Below are 13,297 nucleotides of genomic sequence, written 5' to 3'. Positions count from 1 at the left end.
GATCACGCGCCTCATAATTCACGTTCATGCTGGACGATCGATAGGTTTCGATAATTCTAATTACGAGCTGCCAATACAACCCTTGATAAACAATAATCGAAATAATTTGCTTCCGAATCTATGTATGTCTTAGCAAATTGGGTTTTGTGGCTTTCAAGTTTTTTCCATAGCGTGACAAAAATTACCATACTCAAAATATCGCAGGCTGATATGGCCGGGTGGCATAATTTCGGCAACCTTGTCATCAAGACGGCTCATCACCTCCCTAAACAGCTTTATGTTTTTAAATACTTCGCCATTAGTCCATTTTTTGCTCACTAATCTGTCAACTTTATCCAGCTATCGGATCCCCAGTGAACACGAAACTTTTCTTCTTGCACACGTGTCATATTATTAGGGCCAACCCCACTCCCTCCCTGGCTGCGTTTTGGTTAACCCTCTATAAAAATCGTACCCTTCGTTGTCATCGTCGCTATGGCATCTTCAGCTCACAAGCAGCAGCACCACCACATCGCGGACATGTACGGCGCCACCTCGGCGCCGCCGCCGACTCCGTCGACTCTCTCCTCCGCCGCCGGGACGGACTCCGTCGCTGCTGCCGACTTCCTCTCGCGGCTCATCCACCGCCTCCCCCCCGCTCTCTCTCTCCCCGCTCGCCTCTCTCCAACCACAACCGATAACCCCCCCAACTCCTCCTCCGCCGCCGCCGCCCATGCCGCCATCTCGAGCGTGTCCTGGTCGGATGAAAAGAACGCTTCCTTTTTCGAGAACCTCTCATCTGCTTCATCTGTAGGGTTCTTCCAGATGACCGGTCATCCAGTATCTTCCGAACTCGCTCGCTCAGCTGAGTCGGAGTCGCTTGCTCTCTTCGACCTCCCCGTTGACCAGAAAGAGCTGTACTTCCCAAAGAACTGGCCTTTCGGGTACGAACGCGACGAAGACGACGACAGACTCGGTGAGTGGTTCTGTTTAGATTCGCTGTGTTCTTGCTCCGCCGGGTCAAGCGAGTTGAAGCTAGAATCGCTGCGTGAGCTCGCTCTGACGATGGAGAAAGTGGGTTGTGAGATAATAGAATGGATGTCGCGCGCGATCGGGTTTGAGAACCCGGTCAAGGAGAACCCGGCCCGTGTCTGCTCGCTGATGTGGATATCCAAGGGTTGTTCCGATGAGGGCCACGAGAGAGCGGTCACGGGGGGCGGGTTCTACCCGTTTGTAGTCGGGCTGAGCTACCAAATTAGGACCCAGAAGTACTCTCTGTTGGCAGATTCGGGCACGGTGACGGTGTCGCCGGAGGCCGGCTCTTTGATGGTTGCAATCGGCGACATTGCTCAGGTGAGTCCTAACTACATGCGATCGCTTTCATTTTCATCATAGATAGATTTTTCCATCTTCAAGTCAATATGACTCGAGTAAGTTGATTAAATATTTGTTTAATTTGATCATCCGGCCCATTTAGGGGCAGGTGGGTTCAGCAAACGGGTCGGGTCATTATATGAATAAAGAAATGAGACCCCACGGGGAAGAGGAATTCTTGCTTGATGGACGCTGGAATTGGAATTCTTGGCAATCCATTGATTGAACTTATCAATTTTCGACACGCAATCCTATACTTAAAACAAATAATTTTGAGCTTAGAGCATCAGCTGGTCGTTGGCAATTTCATTTGTCTGAATAGAGAGAAGGACCGTGACCACATAAATGCGCATTCGTGACGTCATTTCTTTTCACATTTAGTTCTTTTCTTGGCCAAAAGATTTTTTTTTTTTTCACGCTAATGAAGCTGGCAAGTAATTATTTTCTCACGAAGTCATACTTTTAATCCCACCAATAATTACCGTGAATTCACAAGGAAAGGGTATATTCACATTCTCAAAATTCGCCCCTTTACTCGGACCTTCGTCCAGCAAAAATCGATATCTCAAAAGGTTCAAGTTGAATGTTACTTTTTGGACAAGACTATGTGATATTATTACTTGGTTTTCGAGCATCCGAGCAATTAATACATGGTTAATCCTTCTCAATAACATGAGAAAAATTTATCTAAAAAATATTAAATTTATTGTAATTTGTGTCAATCTAATCATAAACTTTTCTTAGGCCAGTTGAATTTTAAACATTTTATATTTGTGTCATCTCAGTCTATCCGGTCAATTTTAGCTGAAAATCGCAGAAGTGGACGCTTGCTATCCTACGAGGCGCGACCGGCATCGACGTGGATAATTTCTAATAATATTACAATAATTTTTCGATTTTTTTTTAATTTACATAGAGTCACGGCTTGATTAAAACTAAATTTCACCATATAAAATGACAGGTGTGGAGCAATGGGAAGCTGCAGAAAGTGAGAGGGAGGCCAGTGGCATGTGGCGAGGGCGACAGCGGCGCCATAACCATGTCGCTGCTCGTGAGTCTTCCTCTGGAAAGCACGGTCTCTCCCCTTGTTCCTCTGGAGAAGATCGTCGGTCATGACCAAGATGATGATGATGATGATCAAGAAGAAGAAGAAGAAGAAGAAGAAGAAGAAGATATCAGCAATGCGAGTGACAGAGGAAAGAGAAGAGATGGAGAGAAGGCGATGTTCAGATCTTTCTCGTTCGAGGACTATGCATGGAGGGTTTATCATGAACGCCTGATCGTTTCTTCGCCCAAAGATCTGCTCGACGGATACCGTATTACCAACACTTGAGATCGTATCTCTTGATTCATGCTCTTTATTATTATTATTATTATTATTTTACATCATTTTTTTCTTTTTTGCTCTCTTTTCGGGTTTGATTGTTTGCCCCCTTGAAAACCCTTTTCTTGTTATGGGATGTTGGAGAATGCTCTTTAATTAGCAAATTCGCAATTTCCCTAATTTTTCTATCGAAAAATGATGAAAAGTGGAACGCACGCGCATTATGTGTCGAAATCACTATTTTATATACTTTTTATAGTTTGCGACTTTGAGGAGGTTGTAAGTGTGCCTAATAACCGTACAGGCGAGTGACATGGGTTTAGCCTACTAAACCCATTGTCTTCATTTAAAAGATTAGAAGACCTTCACACTTATAAAGTGACTCACAAAATACGAACTTTCATATTTGGGACAAGTTTCAGCACCACAAACAAACAATCAAAATTTTAGAATCATAATTCGACTACTATAGGCAAAACGATTTTGTAGGTTAATTTGGGTTGGCAGCTTGAGGAGCTATCCAATTTATGAGGAGATTATGTGTTGATGCTTTGAAAACGGGGGAACATTTTACTAGAAGTTGTAACATGATGTATGTAAAAACCTAAGAAGAGGTCGACATTCGTAATTCCAAAAGCTTCCCAACTTGATCTGCATTTGTTTGTTATCGAAGGCTCAAAATCAATTCTCAAATTTCAGACAGTGAGGCGAGCGGCTGAGCCCGGCATGCAAACTCAAGTCCGTCTTCTCGATAGGCTTCCGAACATGTAGGCCCATGAGCATGTAACAATGCGCTGCCTGTTGAACACTTCTCATGAACAAGTGACATCAATTTGAAGGGGCTAATTCCATTAAAAAGCATCAATTTTAGGTCCAATGATGGATTTTGGCCCACACTTTTTTTTCCTTCTCATAAAAAATAAAAAAATTTAACTCGAGTCCCAAATCTAGCCCCGTTTGAATCATTAGTTGTCCAACATGGCAATCCCGGTCGTCGGTAAATCCACATGACTTGCCGACGTGAAATTAAGAAATTATTCATCGTCTTCTTAGCACGGAATCAGATTTTGGCCCACACTTTTTTTTCCTTCTCATAAAAAATAAAAAAATTTAACTCGAGTCCCAAATCTAGCCCCGTTTGAATCATTAGTTGTCCAACATGGCAATCCCGGTCGTCGGTAAATCCACATGACTTGCCGACGTGAAATTAAGAAATTATTCATCGTCTTCTTAGCACGGAATCAGAAGTTGTTCATCCACTTCATTGTTCATCTGCTTCACCCCGGTTATAGCTTGAAGGACAATTGTTTCGAAGCTTCAGGGGGAACGGGGGGTGGGCTCGTTAAAAAAAAAAAAAGAGGCTTTAGTTGTGAGCTTCGCGAATCTCATCCACGGCATCTCTCCATGGGTGATAATACATAGCTTCAGATTTCAATGCGACAACGGGTGCTTGCGAATGAAGTGAAAGAGATGATGAACAGCTTAATTGTCGCCCTTCAAGCTGTGACCAAGATCAAGCGAATGAACAATTTGGGATACCATGCTAAGAAGACGATAAATAGTACCTTAAATCCACGTCAGCAAATTATATGGATTTATTGACGATGTAGAATTGCCACGTTGGACAACTAACAATTTCAAATTAAGGGGGGCCCGATTTGAGTATCGAGTTAAAGTTGGTAATTTTTTATGAGACGAAAAAAAGTTTGGGCTAGAATCATCGTTGGACCTAAAAGTTGGTGTTTTTTTTTAGGGAATTAGCCCCGATATGAAGCATTCTTCACGGCGACCAATTCCATCCCAAGCTCAACCGTGTCGCTTGGGAACTTTTTGATTGTTGGAGAAACATCTCATAAAACATTTTGATGATTTTTAAACTATCCTCCGGTATTTTATTTACCTTTGGTGTGCGGATACTTATTGTGCATGGCTACGGATCATGAGATGGCCATTGGGTAAAAATCGCATGAAGACCGAAACTCTTTTGTAAAAACATTCGTTGAGGACCTCAAAAGATCCGGTCACTACATATTTGATATAAGAACTTGAAAGATCGGGTCAAACGATGAGTATAAAGTCCCCGCATGCCAATGTTTTAGAAAGATCAATTGAAGTTGGCTATGCTTGATGGAAAAGGCCAACAAGAGGATTTCTATCTTCTCGGGAACAGTACTTTGCCATGTTAGAGAAAAACTAAAATTGTCGGCGCGGAATAACAGATCAGCACCTATTTTAGGAAAGTCTTATCTAACCGAGAGAAAGTCATTCCATCGCAAATACAAGCTGTCCCATCAAACTCCAACGGCTCTTTTTCCCCTTCATATATGCTCCAACGACTATTTTACTAAGGCTTATAAAAGGAGGAGGTCGTAAAGGCCAAAGTGAGAGAGAGTACTCGAACCGATTGAATATCCAAGTGTTACTCTAGAATTTGTTTTAATGGAAAAGCATAAGTGTATAAGATCTTGTGATATGTTGTTGCCTTGTAATCGTGCAGAAATAAGTATACATCTTTGAGTATTGAGGTTGTATCAAGATAATGTGATATGTCTTGTAAAAGGTCAGCTCATAGACTGTTTGTAACTTGTGAGAGAGTTTACTAGTGTATTTCAACTCGTGTTGTGACTATTAGTTATGTAGAGTGAACACAGCCTTGCTATATAAGCCAAACCATTATATATATGGTGTGCCAATCTTTTCTATCTCATATATCTGCTTACACACACAAATACTGCTTAGTGAAACATTTGCTCACTCGAACTTTTTCTTGCCACCTTTGATTTTTTGCAAAAATTTGAAAAGAGATTCGACATAACCTATTCACCATTCCTCTATGTTGCACTGTGAGCCCCAACATTGATAAGTCTCATGCGCGAGGAACGAGATGGTCCCACCAAATGTAAATCGCCTCGAACCATCAAAACATTTTTAGCTCCATTAATTTAACAAGGAAAGCTCTTCCCCTGTTTCAGAGCCAGGTACTCTCTGTTTATATGAAGCTTGTTGTTATGCAATCTTTTTTCCCTTCCTGCCGATAACTCTCCGCAGCGTTTCCGACTTTTATAATTTGACGTAATGTCTTGGTACATGAGGAGATGGATCAGCCATTGTTGGGGCAACCTTACCCAATTTGACCTGAATGCGTTTGTGATCTTTAGTGCCAAAATGGAAGTAGCTGTTGTAGTGAAAGGGAAATTGCATCTGCTTGGTGGTTTATAATGTGACCGAAGAAGAACCCAGAAACGAAGGAGATTATACAAACAAGTCACGGCAAACGTAACCAAAAAGTTCACTGGAAATCTGTAGAATATGGTCAGTCAACTGGCGCTTAGTCAATTGCTCATCATAGAATAGTAGACAGAAAATTAAAAAATATGTCGGCTTACAATAGATTATAATCCCACGTTCTAAGAGACTTTTTCTTTAATAGTTTCCGTATAGTGGGCACCCGATGAAAACTTCGAGTGTCCAGCAGATGATCTCCTTTTCCTGATTGTCCCTTGATGACTCGTTTGTGTGGGGTTATTCGGGAAAAAAACATCAGAAGCGATTCCAAGAGAGATTCCAAGAGACGAGGTTCGTTTTTCGCCCTGACCCGGCATGTGGGAAATCCAGGGAGATTCGAGTTCGTTTTCGAGGGAAGCCAAAGCGATAAAGCAATCGAAAACGATAAAGCAACAGACTTTGGCCACATGAATCAATTATGCAGTGGGATGTGGTCTGGTTGGAGTTTTTATGGATGATATCTGCATTAACATGACTTGACAAGAAGGGCACAGAAGCCAGAGAAAGAGAGAGGCAAACCAAACAATGACTCTGACATGAGAATGATCTTTCTCTGTTGCTGTTATGAACTGACAACCTGAGAAAGGCACGCGAACACTCTCTGAACTTTGTCTGTATGGTTGCCTTGCCTTGGAAAAGAAGCGATGTTGCACCCATCAAACCAAAACGTCGGATGGGAAAAAATTGACCCCAGCGAGATGGAAAAAAGGTAGTGATCCGGCAAGTACAGCAACGTCATTGTTTATTTGCTGGTGTACTCAATACAATGAGGAAAGAGGTTCCTTGGCTTTTACTTCTCTCAAACATAAAGTTATTACTAATTGTCCGAGGCTTGGACTCTGTTCTTTGGCCTCTTAAAAATTTAGCAGATGATTAGAGGAAGAGCTGGATGATGGATCGAGTCATGATCGAAGTTGTTGAGGAAAAGGAAAGACCAATTCCCACATGGGGCTTTTCGTCGGGAGAGATTGAAAGTTGATCAAAGATGGACTTTTCAGCTCGCACCCACTTGAACAAAAGATTAAGCCGATCATCATTTAACCTTACAAAATGATTTGTGCTTTTTGACTCAGATCCGTTCGATCCCAGACCCCGGCAAGAATCCCTCATCGAATAAGTTTAGTATAATCATTCTGTACTGTTGGAGATGATCAAGTGCAAATTGCGGAGCTAAGGATCACATGATTATACTCTTCTATGGTTGACTGGCTGTGAGGATCGGTTTATTTTAGTCGCAGTTTGTTCGGCGAACCGGCTTGCCGAAAACTAGATGTGTTTCCAGGGAAGTGGTGACCTGATTTTTCTTTTAGCACCTGTTGTCACGAACTAGAGGAAATGATTTCTCAATGTAACTTGTGAGTCAAAAGCAGCTAAAATAATTCCTCAAGTCTCTGTAGAAGCTCATTTTGACTCTCTAGAGCTGCCACATGACGACGCGAAGGATCCTTGAATGATCGATCTCAGAGAGAAGCTCTCAAGTCTCAGCGGTTGAATCACAAACCCTCGTGAAGATAGACGCCATGTGCAACGCAAAGTTGACTTTTTTTAATCGACAAGAGAATCTTCAATATATATAATCAGTGAATAAGTTAGTAGAACCTTACAACCTGTAATGTAACCATTTGATTCGAAGCTTCTCAAAGAATATGACAGACATGAAGAGGCAGCAACAAATGCCCAGAAGTTCATGTTCGTGTCCAAGTCCAAATCAGCAAAAAAGAAGCAAACTTGTAAAAAGGACCAACTGCTTAAAGCTTAGAATCTACTCTCTCTCTCTCTCTCTCTCTCTGGCGTTTCTTGTTTGATGAAGATGAAGTAGTTAGCCATGGATTAGGAGGCGGGGAATAATATTTATCAGAGAAAGACAACTCTTCAATCGACGTCAGCCGGTGACCCCTAACAAGTCTTGTTGAAGAAAACACCACCTCACCAAACCTCAATAAACAAGAAAACCTAATAGGTGTAAGCATCTGCTCTCTACCCATGGTGCTCAATTTAGTCTCTATATTTTTACTCCTCTCTCCGCCTTCCCAATCTCACCGCACCCCTCGAATTTTCGTCCTTCCTCCATGCAGCCGCCTCGCCGTAAGACGAAGCTCTTCTCGTCCGAGATGGCCGCCATGAAGCACGCAGCAGCGGGGGGAGGAGGCCGGAAGGGCAACAACCTCTCCGTGTTCGTGGTCGTGTTCTCGATATTCCTGTTCGGGGTCTTCATGTACAACGAGGACGTGAAGTCGATCGCCGAGTTCCCATTCTCATGGCCTAAGAGTCAGGAAATCCAAGAAGGGTCAGGGTCAACGGAGCAGAGGGTTGAAATGCCAGTGATTGAAGAGGAAGAGGAAGAGGTCGAATTGCCACCGAAGGAGTGCGACCTCTTCACGGGGCAATGGGTGTTCGACAATGTCACGCATCCTCTGTACAGAGAAGACGAGTGCGAGTTTCTCACAGCACAAGTGACCTGCATGAGGAACGGAAGGAAGGACTCCAGGTACCAGAGCTGGAGATGGCAACCCAGAGACTGCTCTCTGCCCAAGTGAGTACCCTTCTCCAAATTTTTTATGAACCCTCTGAGTCCCACCAAACTCATGGGGGTGTCCATGCTTTTCTGTTCTAAGGTTCAAGCCCAGGCTGTTGCTCCAGAAGCTGAGGAACAAGAGGCTCATGTTCGTGGGCGACTCGCTGAACCGAAACCAGTGGGAGTCCATGGTGTGCCTGGCTCAATCCGTCGTTCCTCGTGGCAGGAAGAGCTTGAGGAAAACCGGATCTCGCAACATCTTCAGAATCGAGGTGAAATCCCTCTCCACTTCGCCATTAATGAAAAACCTTTCCTCTCAGCCTTCGCAATCAACCAGACACTTTCCCCAAGTTCATTTTCCACTGAAGAAAGCAAAGATTCAAACATTTTTTTTTATCGATTTCCATTTGAAGCAGTAACCTTCATGTCCCAAAAAGGAGACATCACGCGTGGCAAATTAAAAAGAAAAAAAAAATCGTATCTTTCGACGCACGCAAAGGAGAGATATCCAAGTCCTTGCCGTTCACCATTTCTTGGCTTTGACTTTTCTTGAACCGAATGACCATGCTTTTCATTAGCTCGTGTAAAACAAATGGGCGGGTGCAAACCATTACTTAATTTACATTTGTCACGGGATCATCCAAAAGATCAAACGGTGACGTGGGTCTCTTCATTTAAATTCTTTCATTCATTTGTCGATTGCACGAGGCGTGTAATTTTCCCTTCCGAGATCCTTAAGACTCTGCTTTTTCTGCTCCTGATTTCCGTAAAGTGGTCGGCCACCTGCTCCTCCTTTGCGTAAAAGCACACGTAACCTTTTATGAATTATTTTAATTTTCCTATAATTAGGCGCATGAAACTCGTCTATAACGGGAAATTCGAGAATTCCTAGGACTCCTTTTACTGTCTGAGAGAGAATCATAGGACAAAGTGAACAGGAGAATTGGTAGGAAAAAATTGGGTTTAGTGCATGGATTCTGCCGAAATTCCGGGGCCAAATTGAAGACTCTTTTTTAAAGTGTCGGCCAAATCGACCACATGGAGGCGTGTTTGATTAGGGTTTTAGGGCATTGCTGGGATTTACGTGGGGCCAAGTCACAATGATGGTTTTAACTTTTCTTCTCGTGCGTTTGGATCATTGTCCAGGACTATAATACCACGATCGAGTTCTACTGGGCGCCGTTCCTGGTCGAGTCGAACTCGGACGACCCGAACATGCACAGCATACTGAACCGCATCATCATGCCCGAGTCGATAAAGAAGCACGGCCGCAACTGGAAGGGCGTGGACTACCTCATCTTCAACACCTACATTTGGTGGATGAACACTTTCTCCATGAAAGTCCTGTATGTAACCCCAGCTCCGTGTCTTCGATCCTTTCCTTTTCTCTTCGTTTTCTGTACGCGTTGATCCTGAGTTTTTGCTCGTCCCTAATTTTCAATGTCATTTGCGATGCAAAAACAGTCGGGGGTCGTTCGACAAGGGATCGACCGAGTACGACGAAATCGAGAGGCCGGTCGCGTACGGGAGAGTGCTAAGGACATGGGCTCAGTGGGTGGATCATAATGTGGATCCTAACCATACCAAGGTCTTCTTCAGCAGCATGTCCCCTCTTCATATCAAGTGAGGCTCTAATTTCACCAGAATCACCACCCATTTCTGTCCCCCTTCCCAATTATGTCTCTTTGAGGAAAGATTAAGCTAAACTATTTTTATGGTAATGCCATTTCAAGCTAAGCGGATTTCCCACCTTCTTTACACAAATCGGTATTTGTTCGGATCGACTCGCTTCTTTTAAATTATTTATCATTTATTTTTTGACATCGAGAAAATCTTTCGTTAATCATTATCTCGCGAGTTCTAGGTGCCCAGATATGGTTGGGCTAAATTATTAGTCATAAAAAATAGACACCCAAGCCCTAATTAAGTGCGCCCCATCTCACCAATCTTGTCCTTTACCATCAACACATTCACATGTCTTAGGTGAGCATATATAGGTTGTTTGTTACTAGTGGGTCCATCACCTGTAAGAATGATTAGCAATTTGTCAAATGATTGCTTGCCCTTCAATCCTCGGTGGGTAACCAACCCCTTTATTGCTTAACCATTACATTGTCGCATTGGATGGTTGAACTTATTTCATGCCTTTTGTCCTTAATTGGGTCATTTTCACCTACTGATTGTCAAAACACGCAACAGGAGCTTGGACTGGGACAACCCGGATGGCATCAAATGTGCCAAGGAGACAACCCCGGTGTTGAACACGACCGCTCCGCTGAACGTGGGAACGGATCGAAGGCTGTTCGTCATCTCCAGCAACGTGACCCGGTCCATGAAAGTGCCCGTGCATTTCCTGAACATCACGACCCTCTCGGAGTACCGGAAGGACGCGCACACCTCGGTGCACACGATCCGTCAGGGCAAGATGCTGACGCCGGAGCAGCAGGCTGACCCGCAGAACTACGCGGATTGCATCCATTGGTGCCTCCCCGGGTTGCCCGACATGTGGAACGAGTTCATTTATACCCGCATTTTGCAACACTCTTGACACTTAACCTTCATTCATTCATACTTTCTTTCTTTCTTTTTTTTTGGCAATTTGTGTCGATCCACGCCTCAGTATTTGTTTTGTTTAATCCCCGTGTAATTCTTCCTTTTTTAATTTCCCCTTCGATCTTTTAGCTTCTCATTGCCCTGTTTCTAGGATTAGAAGATCGGCTTTGGCTCTTTGTTCAGCCTGGCGACTGAGACGGGAGATGAAATGGATTTCCTGTCTCGGGCGGAAAGGCAAAATTTTCTCAAGCCCAACACTTGTTATCTTCGGAAAAGAATAAAAACAGAAAAGTACATAATTCTAGCTCGCTCCAGTTTTAGTTCTTGCTTCTTCGTCATCTGATTTTGGTTTATCTTTTAGCAACAGATTGTCTCCATTTGCTATGATATTCAGAAGTACTGCATCTCATGAAGGTTTTTCCCTCAACGTCAGGCACTAACACAGCCTTTAGAGAAGATGGGGACGCCGAACCCAATTCATAGGACACCGTCTACTTTCCGGAACGAAGCGGTCTCCATTTTGATCTGATCAACAATACTGAGTCTTGTAATCCAGTTTCAATTCGCCTTTCCGCTTAGCCATCTCCTTACAAACAATACGACGACTAGTTGCAAAACAAAACTGTTAGAGGTATATTACGATTAAGAACCACGTAAGCTGAAGTCCATGTTAATTGCTAGGGATTGAGTGTATTGGAAGTCCTAGAACTCATTATGAAAGTGCAATTGAATCCTAAAATTTTTAAGAAAATGCAGTTAAGTCCTAAACCTTGCCAGAAATTGCGATCGAGTCCTAAAATTTTCAGAAAACATAATCAACGAAAGGACTTGATTTCGCTGACTTGCTTTCTGTCTCGTCTTGAACATTATTTTCGGCCTCTTGCAATTAACATGGCGCGCCATATAGCCAACGCGTCAACCACCTCCGGGGTGCTCGGCAAACCAGCGACATCGCAGCTCCTCCCATCAGTTCTCCATTCGAGTCTCTCGCCAGCCGCCGCAGCTTTATGGCAGCCAGCACCGGGAGTTTCTTTAAAACATTACAGGCACCATCGCCATCGAGCTTTGACAAATCTCCCTGGCCGTGCCAAAGGGTCGCTTCTGCTTTACTGGCCTTGGGCTTCACAACCGAGGCACAAGCGTTTGAGAGCCTTCCTAACTCCTGTGGAGAAAGCTCTGTCTGGCCTGTAGGATGCAAGGACCACTCCCCCAGAGGCCTGTCTCCTGCCCATTCTAAGTTGTAACACTTCCCATTTCGAGCTTCTTCCATATGAATCACCATCAGAAAGCAACTGGGTAAATGACTAAATCGTCCATGATATTTGGTTCAACATGCAATGTAGTCCATGAACTTTAAATTTAGTTAATACGGTCTTCGAATTTTAGCTCAATGTACAATGTCTTTACTGAGCTTTTAATTTCTTAATGTGATCCGTGAACTTTTGGTACATGTTCAATTTAGTTATTGAACTGCATGAATATGTTAAATATTGTTCAGTTAAAGTTCATGGATTACATTGAACAAATTTAAAATTCAAGCACCACATTGCACATTATCAAAATTCGGGGACCATTTTGTGTCAATTATCCTAGAGCAATTATCATAAACGGTTGTTTTCTAGCATCTCTTGAATAATCCAAAGTGCCGGATTAAACCATCTGTCAAGAACTAGGAGTTGTAACTTGGTTTCTGTCCACTTTGATCTCAGCTCCTACAAACCAGCACTCCTCCACACCACTCAATGAACTTGCATCTTTGAAGTGGATATTCGCCTGCTAACTGAAAGTGATGCATTTTCATCCGGAAGAGCTATTTATTTCATCGCAAAATGGCCAAATCAATAGTACTTCATCTACTTTATATTACTTCTTATGATGATTTTGGATACGACGTTACTCGATGTAACCTCATATATGATTTAACTTTGTCTATAATATAGTCGGCAAAATTTGTACATTTTTGCGCTTTGAAAAAGCTAGTGACCCCGGACTTTTATTATTGATTTGCCAAGCAAATTACCGACTCCTCGGTCGGAGATCTCGATCGCCAAATTAGTAAAGTGCGTAGTTATCAACTTACTTAAGGAACACATATTTAACTAATTAAATAGGAAAACGACGCGAACCTGTAAACAAGGAACAGAAAAGAGAAGGTGATTAAAACGGCATGCCGTTGTAATTATACCATTTGTTTTTCTTCTGGTCAAAGTAAATTATATACCCATTTGCAATCATGAATGGAAAGCCCCAAAACCAGACCACTCTCT

The 13,297-nt window shown here is 43.0% G+C and overlaps 2 protein-coding genes across 3 annotated transcripts; both read left to right on the top strand.

Annotated features, from left to right (window-relative positions):
* Positions 1 to 404: 404 nt before the first annotated feature.
* On the top strand, positions 405 to 2,873 carry LOC115748081. 2 transcript variants are annotated; one of them, XM_048284500.1, is made up of 3 exons: positions 405 to 1,332; positions 2,315 to 2,474; positions 2,511 to 2,873. In XM_048284500.1, the coding sequence occupies exons 1-3, from the start codon at positions 475 to 477 to the stop codon at positions 2,684 to 2,686; spliced, it is 1,194 nt and encodes a 397-aa protein (XP_048140457.1). In that variant the 5' UTR covers positions 405 to 474; the 3' UTR covers positions 2,687 to 2,873. The 2 variants fall into 2 exon arrangements, with proteins under 2 accessions (XP_048140457.1, XP_048140456.1); XM_048284499.1 differs by having other exon boundaries at positions 410 to 1,332; positions 2,315 to 2,873.
* A 4,741-nt stretch (positions 2,874 to 7,614) lies between these two features.
* On the top strand, positions 7,615 to 11,337 carry LOC115748080 (xylan O-acetyltransferase 1). The gene is made up of 5 exons (XM_030684476.2): positions 7,615 to 8,495; positions 8,578 to 8,749; positions 9,624 to 9,823; positions 9,942 to 10,100; positions 10,677 to 11,337. The coding sequence occupies exons 1-5, from the start codon at positions 8,032 to 8,034 to the stop codon at positions 11,023 to 11,025; spliced, it is 1,344 nt and encodes a 447-aa protein (XP_030540336.1). The 5' UTR covers positions 7,615 to 8,031; the 3' UTR covers positions 11,026 to 11,337.
* Positions 11,338 to 13,297: the final 1,960 nt, after the last annotated feature.

This window comes from Rhodamnia argentea, chromosome 8 (genome assembly GCF_020921035.1).
Source record: "Rhodamnia argentea isolate NSW1041297 chromosome 8, ASM2092103v1, whole genome shotgun sequence".
In the NCBI taxonomy this organism is placed as follows: domain Eukaryota; kingdom Viridiplantae; phylum Streptophyta; class Magnoliopsida; order Myrtales; family Myrtaceae; genus Rhodamnia; species Rhodamnia argentea.
The sequence above is the reverse complement of the archived record's forward strand: the minus strand, read 5'-3'. Positions and strand labels throughout refer to the sequence as shown.